Source organism: Gopherus flavomarginatus, chromosome 10 (genome assembly GCF_025201925.1).
Source record: "Gopherus flavomarginatus isolate rGopFla2 chromosome 10, rGopFla2.mat.asm, whole genome shotgun sequence".
Taxonomy (NCBI): Eukaryota; Metazoa; Chordata; order Testudines; family Testudinidae; genus Gopherus; species Gopherus flavomarginatus.
This window is the reverse complement of record NC_066626.1, coordinates 10,609,112-10,632,870: the sequence shown is the minus strand read 5'-3', so window position 1 is coordinate 10,632,870 and position 23,759 is coordinate 10,609,112. Positions and strand designations below refer to the sequence as shown.

General features: G+C 54.2%; 1 protein-coding gene across 2 annotated transcripts in view; it reads right to left on the bottom strand.

Moving 5' to 3' along the window:
- Nucleotides 1–7,056: 7,056 nt before the first annotated feature.
- The window catches only part of SLX9 (SLX9 ribosome biogenesis factor), a 116,096-nt gene continuing 99,393 nt past the window's right edge, over nt 7,057–23,759 (bottom strand). For both annotated transcript variants that reach the window (XM_050916580.1, XM_050916579.1), the window contains exons 3-6: nt 22,340–22,408; nt 15,944–16,097; nt 9,082–9,150; nt 7,057–7,688 (exon numbers count right to left, since the gene is read on the bottom strand). In XM_050916580.1, coding sequence (XP_050772537.1) covers nt 7,565–7,688; nt 9,082–9,150; nt 15,944–16,097; nt 22,340–22,408 — 416 coding nt within the window. In that variant the 3' untranslated portion in view covers nt 7,057–7,564. The remainder of the gene's footprint in view (nt 7,689–9,081; nt 9,151–15,943; nt 16,098–22,339; nt 22,409–23,759) is intronic.

Below are 23,759 nucleotides of genomic sequence, written 5' to 3'. Positions count from 1 at the left end.
AGTTACACCTTACTTAAAAACTACTCACTTACAAAATCGGACATAACAATACAAAAGTGTCACAGGACAGTGTTATTAACAAAGTGCTGACTGTCTCATTTGTACCATATATTTATAAAATAAATTGACTGGAGTACAGAAGTTGTACTTACATTTCAGTATACAGTAAATAGAGCAGTATAAACAAGTCATTGTATGTAATTCTGGTTTGTACTGACTTTGCCAGGGCTTTTTCTGTAGCCAGTTGTAAAACTAGGCAAATATCTAGCTGAGTTAAGGTACCCCCGGAAGACCTCTGAGTACCCGCAGGGGTACATGTGCCCCTGGTTGAGAACCACCGATCTACTTCTTCTCTTGACCTGGCCCTCCAGTCAGCTCACGTTCACTCCCACCTTTTCCTGGGTACAGAGTCCAGTGACCTCACACCAGGTCTTCAGCCCAGCTCTGGGTATTCCTTCCATCCTTATCTCAGAGGGCTTTCACCACACCTTCCTCAGTGGCTGGCAGGAAAACCCTGGCCCGCCTCGACTCTGGATCCCCGTCCCGGGCCTCTGAACCAAGCAGCTACTGTCTGCTGCCTCAGATGCCTTGCCGGGTCCCTGGACCACTTTCTACCCCAGCCTGTCGCTAGGCCCTTTCCCCCAGCCCCTTCCTGAGCTCAGTACACTGCAGTCAGACACCGGCGGCTGGCCCGTGCCCGCTAAGGGCTGTTTAATTGCGGTGTAGGTGTTTGGGTTCAGCCTACACCTCGCAGGGTCCTAGAGCCCAAACACATATCATCATAATGACTGGAGCTCATATCCAAGCAGGACTATGACTGGAAATCAGTTTCTATGTCTAGGGTTCAGGGAACATGCTTCGTTCCCGCTTACTGCTGGCCAAGGTGTCGCAATGATATAGTGTTGTACGTTCTCTTTCCATCGTAGCTAAGCGCCAAGCGCATCCATCATGGGTCTTACCCAGGCTATTAAGTCTAGCCCAGCATCCTGCATGTGTCACTTGATGCAATCCTCGTGGCAGAGCTTGGGCTGGCCAACCTTCCTACTGCCTGTTCCCAAGTCACTGCACAGAACTCTCTTAGGCGGTCGGTTGTTATCCATACGTAGGACATGGCTGAGCCAGGTCATATGCCTCCAGGCCAGCACAGCTTCTACGCTTAGCATGGCTGCCAGCCATAGCACTTCACTTTTGGTGACTTTGCCAGACCATTTGATTCCCATTCTGCTGCGTAGGTGGTGATGCTGCAGACGTTAAGGTTTTGGAATGAAGTGACAATAAAGGGGGCTGGTCTCTAATAAGCACAGAAGACAAGGGAGCACAACAGCTCTGTAAACTTGGCCTTTTGTGGACACTTTGATCCTCCGTCTTGCCCAAAGTCTTTTTTGTCGCTGAGGCAGCAACTTTAATTGTGCTGAAAGTTCTTTGTCAATGCTGGCGTCGCCAGTAACTGTGCTACCGAGGCAGCAGAAGGACTCAACATTGTTTAATTGGCAGCTGTTCAATTTTATTTCTGGTGGTGATGGAAGTGGTGGGTTTCTGCCAGGAGATGGCGGGTACAGGATTTCTGTTTTCTTTACATTAATACAGAGGCCAAACAGGGATACCGCATGGACAAAGGAATTCAGCAAACGTTGCAGGTGGTTCTCGGAAAGGGTGACAAACGCCGAGTCGTCAGCATACAGTCGCTCCTTTACTTCAGTTTGCTGGGAGTTGCTTTTGGCCTTGAATGGGCCGAGGTTTAGAGGTCTGTGTTGTTAGAGTGACTCCTGTAGTGGTGACTTCTAGCACTCCAGCCAGATACCAAGTAAATAATATAGGGACAAGCCCACAGCCCCGTTTAACCCCAGGGGCTACAGGAAAAGGATCAGATGAGCTGGCCCCAACTGACACATAGGCCTGAATGTTGTCAAGGAAGCAGCATATAAGGTTGATTATATAATCTAGCAGTGTCCAGAGGCCATAACTGGACACTGCAAGATGGAGGTTCCTAGAGTTGTGTCTGGAACCAGAGATATTGGCTAGTGTCATTCGTTTGCACAATCCAAGCAGCGGCTGGCCAAAGCGCTCACTCACGTAGCTGGGAGCAGCTTACATGGCAGAGGCTGTGCGTGAACAGCTCGGGAGTTGGGGTTCTCACAGCAGAGCAGGGTAAGGCTGGCTCCCAGAGTCGAGGGTTGGAGTGACCTAGCAGATCACTGGTCCAGATGACGGCTGGCGAACATCACAAACATACGGGACATTTATTGTTCAGCAGCTTTCTCCTGTAACTGGCGTAGGGTAAATAGCATGTCTGCAGTGCTGTGTGATGAACGCAAACCACACTAGACCCTCATCTGCAATAACCTAAAGCCTTTTCAGCAATAGCTTACTTGGGGCCTTACCAGCGAGGGAGCGGAGTGAGAGGCCACAATTACTGCAGTCGTGCCTATCCCCTTAGCACTCGTAGTTGCTATGATTTGAGCATTTTGGCAATTCTGGGGTAAAACCTCGTTTTCCCAGCAGAAAGCGAATCGGTCTAGCAAAGCTCTGAGACATGTAGGACCCCCGTGTTTCAGCTGGGATTTCAGCAACTCCAGCTGCCTGTTTGCCATTTCCATAAGCATGTCCTTAGCCTCCCCCAAAGCTGGTGGGGCTTCAAGTTCAAGTCAGACTGCGCCACAGTGAAACAGCCCCTTAGCCGGAGTCTGAGCCTGCTGGCAGGGCAGCCACAGGTGTCTAACTACAGTGTAGACGTCCCCTCAGGCTGTTAGCCCATTGCAGGCTCTGCAGAGCTCTCTCCAGCTCTCACACTCAGTGACAGCTCCCAGGGCTTTCCCCCTGCAGGCCTGGCTCCCGCCTGCCTCCCCGAAGTGTTTGTCTCTTTTTCTTCTGGAATCTCAACTGCGGCTTCCTCCCTGGGGTCTTGCCTCGCCACAGGAGCTCACTCCATCCCGGCCTTCCCAGTCGCTCTGGCCCCCTGCCAGTGCTCCCATCTCAAGAGAGGATCCTACTACTCTCCATCTTAGCCTCCTGCCTCCTTCCTTCTGCCCTGATGTCCTTCCTTTATTAGCCATTCAACTCCTCTCCAGTTGGGGCTGGTCCTAACAGGGGCCTGCCCCACCGGCCAGGGGCACCAAGTGTCCCCTGGCTCCCATTGTCTCTACCAGGGAGGTCTATACCCCATCCCAGCACTGCCTCAGCATCTATTCTGGACATCAGCCACATATTATTGCCCCTTTTGATAATAAGACCCCCGAGAAGTTGCGGCAGGCAGAGGAAAGAGAACAGAGCCCTGGTCTGTAACAGAAGAGAGCCATGTTTCCCTCACGCTGCCTTTCAGAAGGAGGATACCGATGTTGGGGCTTGGCTGTCCTGTGTCTAACCACTACACCACATGTCCTGTCCACAGACATTTCCCTCACTCCCTTAGTGGTAGCGAGTCTTTCCCTTTAAGGGAAAAGGGGTTGGGTTTGGTCCCTGCTGCTGTAACCGTGGCTGCAGTTAGATCCTGTTTCCTTTGAGGCCCAGGGAGAGAGAGACTAGCAAAGAGAGTGAGAGCGAGCGAGAGCCATTTCTGTCTACGGTGCGTTCTTTCACCTGCGGCCTAGTGGCTGGGAGCCACAGGCAGAGCCCATGGTCTGATCAGCCCCTCTGAGCCCTGGCAAACAGCAGTGCCAGGCTGCAGAAGCATTGCCTTAGCTGCCTCTCCCCACAGTGCCAGGGGAGCTGTGCTGGCTGGCGAAGGAAGAGGCTTGTTAGCCAGACAGAGAAATGGGGGTGGGGGGGGGGAGCAAGAAGATGACACGAGGGAGGGGGCAGCAGGCTCACATCCCAAGTGTAAACATGGAGCAGGCCTGGAGGAGGTGGTGCTATTGCTCTGGCCTGGGGATCTTTCAGAACCAGGACCAGGACGGCCCAGGAGTCCCACCTGACGGGTAACAGCTGCCATAGGGAGGTTTATTTGCTCAAGCTGGCCCCTCCTGGAGTTGCCCAGACCCCCCCGCCCAGGAAGGCATGTCAATCTCCTCTGCCTATCAGTACCCAGTGAAAGTGCACTGCTGACAAGAGCAATCACGAGCGTTTCCTGCAGCGCCGTTCAGCTTGTAACCATGTTAACCTGTGACCTCGGCGGCAGCCTTAGATCCCTGAGCTCTTGGAACTCAACAAACTAGTCCGTACGGCTCGGTCAGCAGCGTTTACTGATTTCATAAACAATTGTATAACCAGCTGAGCTGGGCTTCAGTTACCTTTCACCCCTTCGGGCAGCCCAGAACAGAGCCTCTGCACAGCAGCGGCCCAGGTGGCAGGACACTTTGCGACAGCGCAGGAGAAACGCCCTCTGCGCTGTCCCCTAGGTGCAGAGCCGTGCACACGGCCGCTATGTCTACACTAGAAATGTGAGTCAGGAGCACTTTGTCACGGAGTCCCCGGGCGATGCTCTGGAACTGCTCCCCACCAAGCCAGTCAGGACTTTGGGGGCAGCCACCTCTCCCTTGGAGCAGACTTGGGGAGCCACCTCTCCCTTGGAGCAGACTTGTTCAGGGCAAGAAGCTCACACGTCTTCACCTCCTGGGTCTCTCCTTGGAGCATTCAGCATCCTCTGCCCCTCCGTGTGCTTCCCACAGCGAGCCCGCCCCAGCGGGGTCCTGGGGAAGCCACAGGGTCCTGCACCCCCACTTTGCAGTCAGACGTGACTCAGCCAGCCAGTAACACAGAGGTTTATTCGATGACAGGAACAGGGTCTAAAACAGAGCTTGTAGATACAGCAAACCGGACCCCTCAGCCAGGTCCATTCTGGGGGGCAGTGAGCCAGACCCCCCACGTCTGCACTTCACTCCTCGACCCCAGCCAGCTCCAGACTAACAACCCCTCCCAGCCCCTCCTCTCTGCTCAGCTCCTTTCCCGGGCCAGGAGGTCACCTGACCTGTTTGTCTCCAACACCTTCAGTTGGCACCTTTGCAGAGGAGGGGCCCAGGCCATCAGTTGCTAGGAGACAGTGTCAGGTATTTAGGTGCACTGGCCCTTTGCTCTGCCAGATACTTAAGAACTGCCATGGGGACACTGAGGCACCAACACAGTATTCAGAGAAAACATTAAGAACATTCCCAGTTCGTCACACACTTCCACTCACCTAGCAGGGGCAGTGTGTGGAGCCGAGAGCTGGTCGCTCAGCTCCACTGGCAGCTCCGGGAGCTCAGCTGCCCCACAGGCTCCTGGCAGGCTGCCCACCCCTTCCACTCCCCATTCCCCGCTGGGAGCCAGGGGAAGCCACCCAGGGCTCCTCGCCTCTGGGGAGCAGGTCCAGCTGCCCTGGCTTCTCGGCCCCCCTGCCCGTTTCCCTCTAGGAGCCTTGTCAATTTCACAGCTCCCAGCCAGGAGCAGGGTCCAACCGCCCAGCTCTACACAGGCCCTTTGTCGCCCTAGCTGCACTGACAAGCCCCACAGCTCGCAGGGAGGTGGCGCGATGATGTCCGTGTAGCCGGGCACTTACACCAGCGGGAGGAAGACTGTAGCACGTACACATACGTCATTAGCTGCCATCTGTCGACTTAACTGTGCAGTGTGGAGCAGCCCAGAGCTCTCTGCAGAGCAACACACACTGAGTAACTTGCAGGTCACAGCATCAACCTGGGATCTGCACATTTCAATTTGTTTCATGTAATTGTATTTACTCCCAGCATTAATCCTTTCAATGCTGAAGACCTAGGCCACATTTCCCGGCTTGTAAAAGACATGGCATCTGGAAAAGGAAAAATACAGACGTCAAGGTTCCTCTTCAAAAATTGCACAAATCAAGGAAGTTTGCGCGCAGTTGCCCATTGTGTGGGGGGCAGGCCTGGGTGCACCCTTGGACCCAAGCTCAACGTAGGTGAAAGTTTGGCCCTTGCTAGGGATAGTTTCCTAATTTAGCATGTGCTTGACTGGGAAGTCCCAGGAGTTAAGAAGCTGAAGAACTCTGGCACTGACACCACAGACTCATAGAATATCAGGGTTGGAAGGGACCTCAGGAGGTGTCTAGTCCAACCCCCTCCTCAAAGCAGGACCAATTCCCAACTAAATCATCCCAGCCAGGGCTTTGTTAAGCCTGACCGTAAAAACCTCTAAGGAAGGAGATTCCACCACCTCCTGAGGTAACCTATTCCAATGCTTCACCACTCTCCTAGGGAAAAAGTTTTTCCTAATATCCAACCTAAACCTCCCCCACTGCAACTTGAGACCATTACTCCTTGTTCTGTCATCAGGTACCACTGAGAACAGTCTAGATCCATCCTCTTTGGAACCCCCTTTCAAGTAGTTGAAAGCACCTATCAAATCCCCCCTCATTCTTCTCTTCTGCAGACTAAACAATCCCAGTTCCCTCAGCCTCTCCTCATAAGTCATGTGCTCCAGCCTCCTAATCATTTTTGTTGCCCTCCGCTGGACTCTTTCCAATTTTTCCACATCCTTCTTGTAGTGTGGGGCCCAAAACTGGACACAGTACTCTAGATGAGGCCTTGCCAGTGTCGACTAGAGGGGAATGATCACATCCCTCGACCTGCTGGCAATGCCCCTACTTATACAGCCCAAAATGCCATTAGCCTTCTTGGCAACAAGGGCACACTGTTGACATCCATTCCTGCTGGCTGCTAAGTAACAGTGCTCAGTATTGCAACAATATAAAGAATTTTCAGAGGAGTTTTCTGAATGTTTTGCCATTGTTTAGGAACTTCTGTTCAGCTCTCCCAGGCGAACTCATGTTCAGTCTCTTCGCGATCCTTTCCAGATGGCAGGCCAGGTGGAGAATGCACTGCTGACCTGAAGGCAGCAGCGCCCCCATTTGAAAGGACAGAGGTTCAGTGCTGCTGAAAGACAAGTTCTCTAACTTGTTGAAAGTCAGATTTGCAACCCTTTCAAATGGGGGCACAGCTCCTTTCATTCCTACACCACAGTATCAGTTTAGTGGCTGCCTACAGAAAGACAGGCTTGGGGTTCGGGGGGGGGGGTTGTTTAAGTGATCTGCTCTTTGTAATGGGATACAGTAATGGCTTTATGCTTATATCGGCCTTTGCCAAAACACATCCAGACAAACTCAGTGAGACCAATGTCAAAGTGGGTTTATTTCCAAGTTAATAACATACTAAGTGTCTCTTTAAACAGCGGCGCTGACCTTTATATAAATCTCTACACAAATGGTCGGCACGCTGCAGTTCCAGTATTCCGTGACATGCTGTTTGGACCATCACTGCAGGTTACTGGAGGATCTCTTTATTAAGGGTGATCCCAACGGGAAGCAGCAAAAAGCAGGTTCAACACCCCTTGAGAGTAGACGCAACATAAAAAGTAAAGGTGCCTTTTAACAGGGAGGGAGAAGCTGTCCAGATTTCACCGTGTGAGACGTGGGCACACAGATACTCGTAACACACGCTGCCTTCTGTGGGCTCCTGGCCAAGAAACAGCTGCCACTGTCCAGAGCGCATCACATTAGTCCTGCTGACAGAGAACAGGACCGCTGGATTTCATCACCTGCTGGACTGTTTTCAAGGAGCTGTTGGTGGTGACTAGCTGGACTCATTTGCACCAGGCTCATCCAGTCCTCGCTGAATTGTCAGACAGTGTTTCCTGCCTCCTCTTTCAGTCGCTTGCACAGATGCTCACTGATGGCTGCCAGGGGATTGGCTTTGTACACGGGGTTTGCAATGACCTCGTGAAACCTGGCCACTTCCTCCTCCCTGAGGAAAGCAAGAGAACCCTGAATGAGACTGTGCAGGCATTACATTGACCAGCCAGAACAGGGCTGACCGGGCCGCACCCATTTCCGTGTCCGTGCCCATCGCCAGGCCGGGCCCATCTCCGTGCCGGCGCCAGGCCGACCGAGGCTGACTGGGCAGGAAGCCTTGTAAAGTGACTCCAGATACCACAGCAATGGACATCTGTAAGTGCTTGCAATGAGAACAATTGTAGCTCTATAGGGTTTTCCCTTCTCTATAGCGAGAACTGGGGGAGTCTCCTGAAGATTTTGGAATCATTTAAAGTGTTCCCCAAAAGCAAGAACTGGGACAGTTTCCTCTTCTAAAGCTACTGTCCAGAAGTATCAGCCACAGCAAGAGCCACCAGCATGTGATCCGTGCGTAGCTGAGAACAGCTAACACTGACTGTGCCCCTACCAAGGACACTGCTTGGCCGGTCTGTGCACATGGGCACTAAATGCTCACTGCTTCTGCAGGCTACTTGCAAGCCACTGATGGGATTTCTTAATTTAGTTGCTCGTTAGCTTCCAGTGTGGACAGTTACAGTGGCAGCGCTGGGCCCACACTCTGCCAGACCTGCCAGCTTCCCTCTGGCGAGAAATGGGCCCTGAACCAGATACATGGGGAGAGCAAGCAGGTGGCACTTCCTTTTCCCCAGGGCCTGGCCACTCAACCCCATGGCAGCTGGCCAGTTTGCATTCGGGCTCCAGGGAAGGCGTGCAGAAGGCTCAGGCCTAGGCCAGCAGGCCTGTAGCCCGTGGCGGAAGGATGAGCTCTCCAGCACTAACTCGGGCTTGTGTGGTGCACAGGAGCAGACATGGGCTGATTCCATCAGGAGACACAAAAGGGGCCAATCAGGGGCTGGTCACCACCAGCCCCATTCTCCCTAGGTCCCTCACACTCCATTCTGAGGGCTCCCCTGGGGCATCGGCCTCATGCCGACCCTCTGCATGAGGTCACTCAGAGGAGCCCCCCATCCCGGTACAGCGCTCCAGGGCCCGGCACTGAGGCCGTCCTTCACACCAGGGCAACGTGGGTGCCGATGCTGCCAAACCCCACTGCCCTGGGGACATGTCTGTGTGACACAAAGGGCCCATTCTCCCCAGTACACACCCCAGGCAAACCGCGGCAGGCGAGGAATGGCCACCCTCACCCAGAATGCAACAGAGAGTTTGGTTTATATGTGTGACACTGCACTAGGAGATGTGGAAAGCCACGCCTCAGGTAAACCCAACTTCTAGCAGGGCAGCCACATGGCCCTGGGGCGCCGTGGGGAGCAGCCACACGGCCCTGGGAAGCCGCCGCGGGGAGCAGGTGCGTGAGCGTTGCCAAAGGCAGCTGTTTCATGCATTCACTCTGTTAGCTGGGTACTTACAGGAGCTTGCGCTTCTGGGCTGGCTTCATTTGGTTGAAGTCGGTGGGTTCTGCCTTCGCTCTTCTGTGGCTGCAGAGGGGAACAGACGGGAACAGGTTTGTAGAAGGAAACACTTTGCCAAAAGCATCTGGCACTGGCTGCTGTCTGCAGACAGGACACTGGTCTGACCCAGTCTGGCTGTTCTTACGTGCCAGATGGCAAAGGGATCAGCGATTCTGAAGCTGTCCCCACTAGGGAGGCAGAGGCAAATCACTGCCATGCATGTGCCCAGTCACAAGCCCCACCCAGCGCGGTTCTGGGGCTATGTCCGGCGGAGGGACGGAGAGGGGAATTCCGTGTCACAGGATGGCAGCGGAGGCACCTCTTCACCACCATGGCTCGAGTTCTGTACTCTGCAGCGGGGTCACTTCCTACTTGTAACTAAGCTAGGGGTCAAACTGCAGCAAAAACCTCCCCAGGTGCTCTGGAGTGACCTGTCCAGTTACCGGCCCCCCCACCCCACGTCTCCCAGAGCCACTGGGCAGAACTCCTGGCTGAATCCGTGGACTCCCCAGTGAGGCAGGCGGGTCAGTGGCGTATCCACTGGACACCCCCAAACAGTGTGTGGAGGGGAGGGTTGGCTGGCCCAGCTGCCTTGTGTAGCTATCCAGGGAGCATGTCCCCCCATCGCTGTGTCCATTCCTGCACTGCCCCACTTTGGTTCAGAGTCAGCCCAGCTCCTTGCAACAGGAGGCTCTCTCCACACATCCAGCAGGGGCACAAACAGCACCACAGCTTCAGCTAGGGGAGCCGGAGTCAGACGGAAAGGGGAAGCACTGGAACAGAAAGTTCTGTGTCTGTTTAAAAGCTCTGCCTAGTTACTGCTGATGACTGACTAAAGGGGTGGAAAGATGGCACAACGTGCTACCGCTTGGCACCAGGCCACGAGAACCAACAAGAGGGGATGCACTTTTAGACTTGGTTTCAGTAAGTCGTGAGGACAATAGAGAGCTGGGCATAGGCCATGAACAAATTCAGGCCGGAAGTTCAAAGAAGGTTTCTAACCATCAGAGGGGGGAAGGGTCTGGAGCAGCTTCTCACTAGGAGTTTTGGGGGCAAACAACATAATTATTTTTAAGAGAGCTGGACAATTTTTTGGTGCAATTGCCTGATGGGTCTGCTTGTGAGGGTGGGGGCAGGGCTCTGCAGCCTGGTGCTCACTTCCGGTCATATCTTATGTTCCTAACGCTCATGCTTCTGGGTTTCAGTCAGCCTCTGACAGGGGTCAGGAAGGGCTCTTCCCCCCAGTGTATTCTGGAAGGTTTTTTTTATCTTCTTCCTCTGAAGCATCAGGGATGGCCATGGCTGGAGATAGGACACTGGCCTGGACTGGCTAGGGCTTCGAATTGGCGCCAGGCATTCTCTGTCCCAGGTGCTTGTCTGGCTGGTTCTTGCTCACATGCTCAGGGTCTAGCTTATCACCATAGGTGGGTTGGGAAGGAATTTTCTCCCAGGTCAGATTGGCAGGGACCCTTCCAGGTTTCACCTTCCTCTGTAGCGTGTGGGTGTATTGCAGGGTGTTTCCCTGCCATCAGTGCACTCGCGGGGCCCTCTGACTCTCTGCCTGAGGCACATCACAGTCAAGTCTCAGGGTTGCGGGGTGCAGCGTGAGGGTGCTGGGTGGTGCTGCTGGCCAGTGCCAGGCAGCTTGTCAGACCGGGTGACCTGGGAGCCCCTTTTACATGGCATGTTCCTGAAGTGTGAGCAGAGAGGTCCAGCAAAGCCTGAGCACTGTCCAGGGTTTGTGCTCACAGTGTCCCACACACAGAGCTAGGACACATCTATGTGGATAGTAGGCGACTTTAGGGGCCTGTGCAGAGAACTGAAGGTGGCAGCTCCCTGGTGCCATGCGGGACAGAAGAAAGCTGGAAGCCAGCCCTGGTGACCAACTGAAGCACGTGCAGAAGGGGATGGCGTGCGTGTCTGGAATTCATGGAGCATTGGGATGGCTACTCATTACCTGGAGAGAGTTAGGTGGAATAGCAGCTTCCTGCTCTCAGAGTTACAGGGAGCCTTTGGCAGGGAGCAGTGCAGAGAGAGAGTCAGGGGGGAACGGATCAAATCCCAATTAAAATACCAGGCATGTACATCCAGCGGGTAACACTGGCTCTCTGCCTGGGGCAGAAGAGAAGGAATGGGCAGAGGAGTGTACTCGTGCCTGTATACAGATGCTGGGAGCACAAGGAACGCAGAAGATTTGCAGCGGCCTAACCAAGGGTCTGACCTCCTGGAGAGACTGTCTGGGTCCCGCCTACCAAGGAGAGAGCCAAGGAAATCACACAGAGAGTGGCGCTATTTCAGAAGGGTCTGGAGAGCCGAGGAGCGCTGACTCGCCAGTGAAGAGGGAGGGTCATTAACAGGGAAGCTGGCTTCTGGGTGCTGCAGCACCAGAGTGATGCTACAACCTGGAGGGGACCTGAGAGGCCCTGGAGTGGTTAAGGGGCTGGAGGGACTGGCTCACGAGAACAGCTTAACCAACCACCCCTGCACAGCTTGGTGAGCTGACAGACTTCGAGACATGTCTGCGAGTACTGGGACTGTTCCCCCAATGAGGGAATTCAACAGGCAAAGCGAGGAGTAAAGTGGACCACAACGAACCAAAGCAAACGTCTGCTCTTAGGATCTGAACATTTCCCAAGGGTGTGGGCTATTAGCCAGCGGCGCAATCCGCAAGGAAGGAACTGTCACTCGGGTCACTAAGCATGGCCTCCCCGAAGCATCTGAGCACAGACTGCAGGGCTGAGACGAGAACGACTCCATCTCCAGTCCCAGGACTCCCACCACAAGAGGGGCTGTCAGGCCCAGCCCATGTTTGGTCATGAGCAGAGCTCCTGAGCACTCTGCCAGCAACGCACTGTAGCCAGCTGCAGAGCGTGAGGAGGGTTATTCCACTCGAGGGCCAGCAGAGAGATACAGGCGGCTGCTGGCACAAAACAGCCAGAATAAAATGGTTTGGCGGGGACCTGCTCAAAGTTTTGAACTCCCAGCACAGCCAGAGGGGTGGGGGTTGCTCCCCCAAGATAGTCCCTTTAATACTCCCTGTACTAGTTGCCAGCAACAGCATCCTCCTAGCCTACACTGGGAAAGCCATTTCCACTTCCCTCTTGGTTAAGGTGACTTAGGTCTCCCAGCCCCATAGCAGCTCCCTGTGGCAGCAGTTCCTGGCCTCCACTCCATTTCTCTGGCTCGCTTTGCTATGTTCTTCCTGTTCTCCTCCCTTTGTTCTGCCTCTCCTCTGCCCCGTATTGCTTTGTGCTCCGAATCCTGGCTCGCGTACAGCAGATGCCACAGGGTTCCTGAACGACACCATCTTCCGAATCAAGTGGGATGAGTGACGCACCAACATCAATGTTCTGTCCCAAGCCCAACCCTCCAGCATGCAAACTGTGATCTCGTGAATGAGACATGGGGGCTGTCCACACAGCAGTCCCTCGGGAGGTGTTAGCTGACCCCCAGCTTGCTGCTCAGAGCCACCGGCCAGAATGTGATGTAACGCGACAGTCATTCGTCATGTTCCACAGACAGGACTCCGAATTCAGGAGGGGAACAAACAGCAAAAGCAGATAAACTCCTACAGGGGCACAGTCAGCTTGACACATGCACGCAGGGTGGATGCAGCCATCACACTGCCACATCCACTATTGTTAATGGAACATCAGAAGCTCCAGTCCCCAGAGGAGAGCGGACAGCTCCACGTGCTCCACGTATTTACACTGTGTACGGAACAGCACCTTGTGAGCAGTAAGCTCCTCCCTGTCACTGTCACTGTCCCCTGTTTACCTGGGTCACAGACAGCAGCAGGGATAGAAAACATTTGCTTTTTACAGTTTGATTGCAAAGCTACAAACACAGGCAGGGGGAGTTCAGAAGCAGAGGCAGGGCCTGCTCTAAACATACTTCACACTCGGTTTCTGAAAGGATTAGCTTTGAAGTTGGCATCTCTCCAAGAAACAAATCTCATTTAAAGGAAAGTGTTCCTAGAAACACCAGCCTCTGAAAGCACAACACCTACTGGAGGCAGAATTGCTCCTCACAGCATCTCTCTGGGCATTTCCCAGGAGAATCCAGCAGCTCCTGAGAATGCACAATTCTGGCAGAAATTGCAGCAGTTCTGTTTGCAGGCATACTATGCTTCTGATCCATACCCAGACCCATGAGACACAATCTCAGAAATATGGGGCTGGAAGGGTCTTGAGAAGTCATCAAGTCCAGCCCCCTGGGCTGAGCAGAACCAAGTAAACTTAAGACCATCTCTGGCAGGCCTAACCTGTTCTTAAACCTCCTGTGACGGGGATTCCACAACCTCCCTGGGAAGCCTGTACCAGCCCTAAACTATCCCTGGAGTTAGAAAGCTTTTCCTACTATCTACCCTAAATCCCCCTTGCTGCAGTTAAGCCCATTAGTTCTTGTCCTACCTTCACTGGACATGGACGAAACAATTGATCCCCATCCTCTTTACAACAGCCCTTAATATATTTGAGGACTTATCAAGCTCTCCCCTTCGTTATCTCCTCTCAAGGCCGAACAAAGCTGTTCTGATAGGTCAGGTTTTCTAAACATTTGATAATTTTTGTGGTTCTCTCCCAGACTCCAATGTGGCTACCTCTCTGTCCTCCAGCTGAGGCCTCACCAGGGTGGAGACCATGGGACAATGGCCTCCCGTGTCCGACCCAACACTCCTGTTCGGACAGCCCAGAACAACATTAGCCCTTTTCGCAATGGGTGTGCCCGGAGGAGTGCTTGTTCCCCACTCCGGCAGCGCGGTGCTGAGATGCCGGTCGGCTCGCTCTGGCTATGAATGGCGCCTTGTTTCATTACACTTTGTTGCCTTCATTCATTATAAATGAGAATAAAAACCTCACTGTGATGCTCTCTTACCCAGCAGGAGATCCAGTTCCTGGAGAATCTAATCTTTTATTAATAACGCTGACAAACCACTGGAGCATTACCCTGCATTTATGCAATGCTTCTAATCCTATCAAAGCCTCTTCTGGGGATTTCAAACCACCACATGTGCACTGGCACTACAGGGGGAGAACCCAGGCTGGGGTGAGGGCTCTTCCCTGGATGGCAGGCAGAGCTGCTGTTCCTTCATGCCACTGACCCTGCCTGGGGAGCAGGCAAGTAAATTGTGGCTGGGCTGCCCAGAAGATCTACAGCAGGGGTAAGCAACCTGGGGCACACGTGCCGAAGGCGGCACGCCAGCTGATTTTCAGCGGCACTCACACTGCCCAGGTCCTGGCCACCGGTCCGGGGGGGCTCTGCATTATAATTTAATTTTAAATGAAGCTTCTTAAACATTTTAAAAACCTTATTTACTTTACATACAACACTAGTTTAGTTATATATTATAGACTTATAGGAAGAGATCTTCTAAAAACGTTCAAATGTAATGAATAAATGAAGACTTGGCACACCACTTCCAAAAGGTTGCCGACCCCTGATCTACAGCATCAGCTTATCGGCCAGCTGGCTGGCCCTGGCCCTCCTGCATCAATCTTAGCCCTCTGCTGGTTGCACTGGCCTGCCCTGCCCGCCCCCGCATCAATCTTAGCCCTCTGCCGGCTGCACTGGCCTGCCCTGCACCCCCCAGCATCAATCTTAGCCCTCTGCCGACTGCACTGGCTGGCCCTGGATTCCCCTGCCAGAGTGGGGCTTTTGGGGGCTTGTTTTCAAAGGCACAGCTACAAGTTAGGTGCTTAATTGCTCCCTGTGCCTCTGAAAACCTCCCTTTTCAGAGGGAGCAACAGACACAGTCTGCATAGGTGGGGAGCAGCCCAATTCAGCATGTTCTTCCAACTAGCCCTGGACCATCACGAGAGCTTGTGCTCGTGGGGTCTCCAGCCTCACTCTGTGTGCAAAGAGATTCGAGTGCTTCACCAAGGCGTCTTTGGAGCCAGAATGTAAAGCCCTGCCCGTTATGGTAAATGCACGTTCCCGGCTGCAGGCCCAGCACAGTGTGTGCCGATGGGGATATGTTTACATAGAGCATGAAGGCTTCTCTCTCCGATTTGGCCACTCACAAGAAACCTCCCAGCAGAACACCAGGGAGGCAACAGACACTGGTCAGAGGTCATGGCTGGCCTGGGGAGACACATGCTGTGTTAGGAGAGAGTCCCAGCGACAGGTCCACACATGCAGGGGGTAGGGTGGGAATTCAGAGAAAGCTCAGATGGTCAGAAGAACAGGAATGCGCACGACTGCTCCTAGAGAGGTTGGCTGCTGCCAAACGAAGCCCCTTGTCTGTCTCTGCCCAGCTCTGCAGTCAGCTACAAGTGGTGCCCTTTCAGCCGGGAATGCCAGCCCTAATTCATCGGGCACTTCTGTGACGGACCCACCCCCAGTGCCCCTGGGGAACTGGGCAGAAATCCTGTGCTGCTGTTACGGCCAATGGAACATGCTCTTGCATTAACCAGTCGCCTGCACGTGGCAGGAGCCTCAGCATGGCTGTGCTGCGACCCTGGCTGTACGCACGGTGCTGTCCTGCCTTTGGGGCTAGCTTCAGAAGCACTTGGTTGTTCAAAGCCTGCTCCCACCGCTGCAAACCCTGCTGGGCCACGCCAGCCTCCCTCTCCTCCTCAGCAAGTGACACTCGGTGCTCACAGGGACGCACCATGTCACCCTAGACACCCAGGCGAGCTGCTCTGAGCAGCATGCTGCCGCCACGTTTCATGCAGAGCAGAGGGCACAGATAGTCAGAGGGACTGGGTGAGGGGAGCAGTCCACTGTGTGCAGCCACCAAGGTAACCAGCTGGCAGTGCCACGACAACAGTACCCGCTGCAGGAAGTAGCAAAACAAAGCAGCCCACCAGACAGTACCTACCTCTTGGGCTGCTTCCTGGCCTTGCTGGCCGTGGTCAGTTCGGAGAGTTCAGGCAGGGCTTCCAACAAAGGCTGCATGTCTCCCACCACTGGCGTCGCTTTCCGCTTTGCCTCGGCTTTTTGCTTCTGTCTGGCCAGCTTCAAACCTTCTATTTCTGAGTCAGAAACAAGACCGGAAAGAGACTGTCAATTTCCAAGCACTCGAACCACAGCTAAGGGAGGACAAATATGATTTGGATAATGGCCTCGAGCAGCGGTTCTCAAACTTTTGTACTGGTGACCCCTTTCACATAGCAAGCCTCAGTGCGACCCCTCCTTAGAAATTAAAAACACTTGTTTACATATTTAACACTATTATAAATCCTGGATGGAAAGCGGGGTTTGGGGTGGAGGCTGACAGCACGTGACCGCTCCCCCCCCACATAATAACCTCGTGACCCCCTGAGGGGTCCCGACCCCTAGTTTCAGAACCCCTGGCCTAGAGAGTACACTTAGAAAGTTTGCAGACAATACCAAGCAGGCACTTTCGAGGATAGGATTAAAATTCAGAATGATCTGGACAAACTGGAGAAATGGTCTGAAATAAACAGTATGAAATTCAATAAGAACAAATGCAAACTAGTGCATTTAGGAAGGAACAAGCAGTTGCACACATACAGAATGGGAAACGACTGCCTAGGAAGGAGTGCTGCAGAAAGGGATCTGGGGGTCATAATGGATCACAAACTAAACAGGAGTCAACAGTGTCACACTGTTGTAAAAAAAAAAGCGAACAGCATTCTGGGAGGTATTAGCAGGAGTGTTGTAAGCAAGACACGAGAAGTAATTGTTCCACTGTACTCTGCGCTGATTAGGCCTCAGCTGGAGTATTGTGTAGTTCTGGACGCCACGTTATAGGAAGGATGTGGACAAATTGGAGAAAGTCTAGAGGAGAGTAACAAAAATGATAAAAGGTCTAGAAAACATGAGCTATGAGGAAAGACTGAAAAAACTGGGTTTGTTTAGTCTGGAGAAGAGAAGACTGAGGGGGACGTGAGAACAGTTTTCAAGCACATAAAAAGTTGTTATAAAGATGACAGCGATAAATTGTTCTCATCTACCGAGAACAAGACAAGAAGCAATGGGCTTACATTGCAGCAAGGGTGGTTTAGGTCTATGTCGTACATTAGGAAAAACTTCCTAACTGTCAGGATGGTTAAGCCCTGGAACAAACCGCCTTGGGAGGTTGGCTAGTGAGAGAACCGTGTTTCCCTCCCATGCACCGCGAGGGGGGAACTGCTAAGAGGGGGGAAGAGGAGCACTGAAGACCTGAAATCAAACCAATGTGCTAGAATTACATGGACCCTCCAGTGAGATTGGAGAGAGGAAGGGGAGGGTCCTTGACAGATGTCTCTGTAACCATGAACCTGGCTGACTCTGGCTTATGTACAAGGGGAAGGATGGTCTTGTGGCAAGTGCACTGGGCCAGGACTCACAAGACCCGGGTTCAATTCATGGCTCTAGCCAGTCACCCAGGGCTCGTCTACACTGGGAACTTCAACTGTTTGGCCAAAATGCAGCATTTGCAAGCCAGGCACCCTGAATGAGTGCCGAGCCTGGGGCCCTCGGGGCAAGCAGGGCGCCCAAGAACACGGGGACTAGTGATGAACTGAAAGCATCTGAGCTGCCCCACAGGACTGTTCCACTGCTGTGTGACTTTGCCCCAGCACCGCAGGGAGATGGGGGGGCTCTCCTCTGCTGTGCTCACTTTTCTGCTCCCCAGCTGGCTGCTGGGAAAGAGAGCCATGGGAGGGCCTCCCCTGCCCAAGGCCATGGGAGCCCAGGGAGAGCAGGCTCTGCTTGAGTCGAGGGGAGCCCCTAGCAGTGGATCCAGCTGGGGAGAGGAGGAAAAAAGAGTGGAGAACCAACAGCCAGTTACAGCTCCCCCATTCTCTGCCTGAGCTGGCACTGGTACCCCAAGAACCAAACTCAGGTGGGGGTGCACAATGTGCTCCTGTCCCTGCAGCGTGGGGGCTGGCTAGGCACTCTCTGAGCCCCTGGGGTCCCCCCCACAGCAGAGGACTCCCCAGGAGGGAGCTCCGTAGAACGTTTCTGCTTCCTTGCATCCCCTGAGGGATTCAAAGGCTGTGGAACCTGCCCTACAGTATCAACTGTGGCCTTGGCGGAGAGTCAGCCAGTTAGTGCAGTAGCACTGCACGGCCCTGACCGTGGTCATTGCCTGATACGTCTACGCCAGTAATCTTGCGGGCCAAGCTTTTCATCATTTTCTCTTGTTTGTACCAGCACTAAACTAGCCCCGGACTTAGAAACCAGTGAGATGCTTGGGTCTCTACCATCACCAGTCCTGGGTGAGCTGTGATTTCTGCAATGCACAGAGGTTTGTGAGAAATCTGGATTGTAAACACTGCTCCTTGCAGGCGGCTCTGCCAGGGGCCCTGGTTTCTGTTCTGCACCATTTCTTTTTTTGGTCTAGCTTTCTGGAGGTGGCTACCTCACAGTGCTACCACGCATTACGCGCCTGACGCATCACAGAAAACACCCTGAATTCTTCTTCTATGAAATCTCCTTCAGTACAGGGACCGTGCGTGCTTCGCGTGGCCAAAGCCTTGCATCAGTTTTTCCTTCAGACTCTTTCTTATGATTTATTTCTGTTGGAATGGAATATGCGCTGAGAGTTTTGCATTACACTGCTGGGCTGAACTTCCCTGCTCTGGGTACTGGGACTGGATGCCAAAACATGCAGGGAGAAAGGGCACCCAAGAAAAACATTTCATTCCAAGGTTACAAAAACAAACAAAAAGGAACCAGTAGCAAATTGCTCCCCACCACACGTAAGGGAGTTTTTAGAGGATAATCCTGGTGGCTTTGTAGGGAACAATGGAATAAACAGCGTCAGATGAATGAACTGCTCAAGTGAAACCCAGACATTTACTCCAACTCAGAGCCATTTACTGCACGTAGCCCACACCACACTGCGTGGAAAGGACTGCTGATCTCTGACCATGCTGGGTGAAAAAAAGTGCAGTGCTGCTTGTTTTCTTGGATTTCCCCTGGAGCTGTGAGTAAAGACTGATTGACCACTCAAGCCTTGGAGTGAAAGAAGTGATGGACACACAGCAGCTAAAGCCCTGCCCCCTCTCCACTTCTTCCATGAAGCCCCGCCCCTACCCCACCTCTTCCCACCCCTTCCCTGACCCCATTCCAATCCCTTCCCCGAAATCCCCACCTCAACTCCGCCTGCACCAGGGGGTGCAGGAAGGGTGTGGCAGGGGCTCAGTGCAGGGAGTTGGGGTTTGGGGTGCAGGTGGGATAGGGGTGCGGCAGGGGGTCGTGGCAGGGGATCGGGTGCAGGAAGGGTGTGGCAGGGGGCTCAGGGCAATGGGTTGGGGTGCAGGAGGGGTGCGAGGTGCGGTATGGAGTTGGGTGCAGGGTGCAGCGGGGGCTCAGGGCAGTGGGTTGGGGTGCAGGAGGGGTGCGAGGTGCGGTAGGGGGTTGGGTGCAGGGTGCGGCAGGGGGCTCAGGGCAGTGGGTTGGGGTGCAGGAGGGGTGCGAGGTGCGGTAGGGGGTTGGGTGCAGGGTGCAGCAGGGGGCTCAGGGCAGTGGGTTGGGTGCAGGAGGGGTGCGGGGTGCAGCGGGTCAGGATGCAGGGTACGGCAGGAGGTCTGGGGTGCAGCAGGGGGCTCAGGGCAGTGGGTTGGGTGCAGGAGGGGTGCGGGGTGCAGCGGGTCAGGAAGCAGGGTACAGCAGGGGGTCTGGGGTACGGCAGGGGGCTCAGGGCAGTGGGTTGGGGTGCAAGAGAGGTGTGGCAGGGGGTCGTGGTGCAGCAGGGGGCTCAGGGCAGTGGGTTGGGTGCAGGAGGGTGCGGGGTGCAGCAGGTCAGGATGCACGGTGCAGCAGGGGGTCTGGGGTGTGGCAGGGGGCTCAGGGCAGTGGCTTGGGGTGCAAGAGAGGTGTGGCAGGGGGTCGGGGTGCAGCAAGGGGCTCAGGGCAGGGGGTTTGACTGCAGGAGCGGGTCGGGGGGTGGGCTCTGGCCCGGTGTGCACCTGGGAAGCGGCTGGAACGTGGAGGATCAGGGGCACAGGGGTGTCTGGTGATGTTACTTCAGGCACCATCTCCAGCAGCTCCCATTGGCCGGGAACGAGGAACCGCGGCCAATGGGAGCTGCTGGGGGCAGTGCCTGAAGCAACATCACCAGACACCCCTGCGCCTCTCCTCCCCCAGGTTCTGTCCGCTTCCCGGAGCGGGGTAGGGGGGGCGGCCAGGCAGGGAGCCTGCCCTGCCCCCGATGCACAGCGGGCCGGAGCCGCTCTAGGTAAACCCTGGGGGAAGGGGGGGCACGAGGAGCTCACGGGCCACGTGTTTGAGACCCCTGATTTAAACTGTGCCAGAATGAAGTTCTGCTCTTCGACAGGGGTTCAGGCAAGCACTGACACGTTTCCAGCTCCCCTATAAGCCAGTGGGATGTAAGGATACACTCCTTACCTGCATTCCTGAACCAAGGCCTCTATTAGTGCTGGGCTAAAAGAACTAGTGTTCCCGAGCTCCAGGAACCCGGAATGCAATCAAGAGAGGACTCTGTGGCTTCTTGCAGCTAACCAAGTTACCCAAGCAAAAAGTAAATTCCAGGCAGTGGGATGGACATGAGAAATGGCCGACTCTGGGACACAGAAAGGAGAGAAGCAGCCAGGGAAGGTTTGAAAAGTTCCCATGAAACTCTAGAGGAAGCCTCACAACATGTCTGAGGCAAGAGATGATCACGTCCAAGCAGGACCTTCGCATCACTACTTCTAAGAGCCTGGCAGTGCGATAGCTCCTCAAATCCTGGCCCAAGGGGGTCCTGGCCCTTCGCTTGGCTCGGTTACTCCTGGGAGCGAATCCCTCAGGCACACCACATACTTGCTTTAACTCACAAACCCCGTGTGAACTGCCATCATGTAAAGAGTTTGGGGAATTTGGCCACACCTCTGTGTAGGAGGTGAAGAGGGCACATGCTGCTGCTTCTGGGAGCTGCACAGTGTGGTCCCCGACCCCACTCCCCAGCTGAAGCATGGGAGACCCAAGACTCCGCTCCCCAGCAGGAGCTCGACGGCCAGATTAAATCGACTGGTGGGCCAGATGTGGCCCACAGGCCGTAGTTTGCCCACCCCTGTGTTAGGGTGCACAGCCAAGTGCCAAGGAGAGCAGTGTTCCTAACAGAACACAGCAGCCTGACATTTAAAGTGCTCCGGCATAACAGGCCAAACTCAGCAAAAAGTAGAACTGCCAACAAGGGAGCACACGCCTCTGAGTTTCTAGGAGAGACCAGCAGCAAACCTAACTCCTCCCAGGGCTCTCCAGGGCTGGTTTTGTATTCCCATATTTTCCACATTTGCCATGCAGGCAGTAGCGTAGCTAGCGGGGTTCAGTGGAAGCAGCCGCTTCCCCTCAGGGCGGCAGGCGCGGAACTGGCACCTGCTGGCTGGTGCTGCTAGCCGCTTGGCCAGAGGAGCCGCGGGGCGGCAGGCACAGAACAGGCGCCTGCTGGCTGGTGCTGCTAGCAGCACGGCCAGAGGAGCCGTGGGGCGGCAGGCAGGAAGCGGCGCCTGCCGGCCAGCTCTGACAGCAGCACAGCCGGGGGAGCCATGTGGGGGTTGCAGATGCGGCCGGAGGAGCGAGGGGGCCAGCTCCCCAGCTCAGGGCTCGGCGGCCAAGCGCTCCCCGGCCCCCCCCCCGCCCCTTGCTAATGCAGCGGGTGGGGGGAGGCGAAAGGGCCCCTGTGCCTTTAAGGCCGCCTGGCTGGCGAGCCCCACGTGGAGCGCTGGGAGCACACCGGAGACAGGCAGCAGTGCAGGAGGGAAGGTGAGCGGGGGCCGGGGGGGGAGGGAGGCATGGCCAGAGGAGGAGCCAAGGGGGCGTGGCCAGAGGAGGAGCCAATGGAGGGCACCTTTTTTATGTTTGCTCCCCCTACACTGAAAACCTGGCTACACCACTGCATGTAGGGCTCTCGGAGAGACAGCATTTCCCAGCACTCACTGCTCTCCGGGACAGGGAGAGAATCACTGGGAATTATCTCCAGCCAGCCTTGTCCTCGACTTGGGAGACAGGAGGGGGCTTCCCACCCACCCTGCTGATGGAACTCCAGTCTCAGGCCCTCAGAGCAGAATCAGCAGTCAGGGTTCTCCCTAAACCACACAGCGCCTCCCTGAGTCCACTTCCTCTCCCTCAGTGACTGCACCTGCCTGATCCCCAGGTATCATTCATGGGCTCACGAGGTTTCACTTTCTAAGCCTCAAAGGGCAGTACACTCTGCTACATGTGGCATGTATGTTTTTTAGGAAGCAGTGCAATGCAGGGCTTCTACTGGCCCTCTGATGAGACAACCACCCTGAAAGCGTGATCTTATCGAGGGAATACTTACTCTGCAGCCACCTCTCTTTTCTCAGCTTCATTTTTTCTTTTTTTGGCAGAAGTGTTTTTTCTTCTACACCTGAAAAATAAGAACACACAGCAGTTTGAGTGGTGCTTCCCGATGAGGCTTTTCCAGCTCATCCCCCAGGAGGTCAATGGATGTACTCTATTGGAACAGGCCAGACAATCTGCAATAAGAGTTCTGCTCAGCCTTTGCCACGTGTGTAATTGAGGAAGCCGGAGAGGCTGGGTACTGGTGGGTGGCAATGCAGCATCTTGTGAAACCATCATTAAAAAATTCATGACAATTGGTTTGAAGGGACCTGACTGAAGGACAGAGTGTCAATGAGGGTCACATTTTCAAAAAAGCCCAGAGGCATATTTTGTAGTGCTGAGCAGCCACAAGCTGGGCCAGTGTTTCAGAAGATCTCAGGATTTCAGCGCAGCACACTGGGAGCTATGACAATCTGGCCCTTCTTCAGGGGCCTACGTGAAGGGGGGAGAGGGATAGCTCAGTGGCTGGATCATTAGCCTGCTACACCCAGGGTTGTGAGTTCAATCCCTGAGGGGGCCACCTGGGGATCCAAAGCAAAATCAGTACTTGGTCCTGCTAGTGAAGGGGGCTGGACTCAATGACCCTTGAGGTCCCTTCCAGCTCTGAGATAGACACATCTACCATATTTTATTATTGAGGGGAGGGATAGCTCATTGGTCTGCTAAACCCAGGGTTTTGAGTTCAATCCTTGAGGGGGCCATTTGGGGATTGGTCCAGCTTTGAGGAGGAGGTTAGACTAGATGAGCTCCTGAGGTCCCTTCCAACCCTAACAATAATCTATGATTCTATGGGACGAGAATTCTGGTGAAAACCTTGATGACATTGTGGGTGCTGAGCACTTCACCTTCAATGTGTGCAGAGGTGTCTAGCAGGATCATTACCAGGCCTGTTTTACTTCACATTTCCACTGATGGTCTAGAGAAAGCAGGTGAACAGCGTGTTACTATAGTGGGAGGGGTCAAAGAGACCAATAAGGATGGAGCGATGATTCAAAGGGAGCTTGGGAGAAGCTAGAAAATTACTTTCAAAACTGGAAATATACAGACTGATGGGCCTGAGAAAAACAATGCCAGAGACACACTGTCAAAGGGGCAGAGGAACTGACAAAGCAGCAGCGCTGAGACCTTCAGGGATGTGAACAGCAAACCACAAATGAGCTTCTCATAAGATGTAGCAGCAAGAGGAGCCCATGTGATTTGGGGCTGTACAGACAGAGGCATCCTGAGACTACCCCTAGTTAGTGTTGCCCTCAAACCCCAGGAAGAACTCAACACGCTATTCAGAGAAGACATGATGAACAAGGACTTGCTCGTAGGGAAACGCCGCAGACTCGCACTTAGCTTGGCTCAACGGGGAAGCACCACAGCGACGTGTA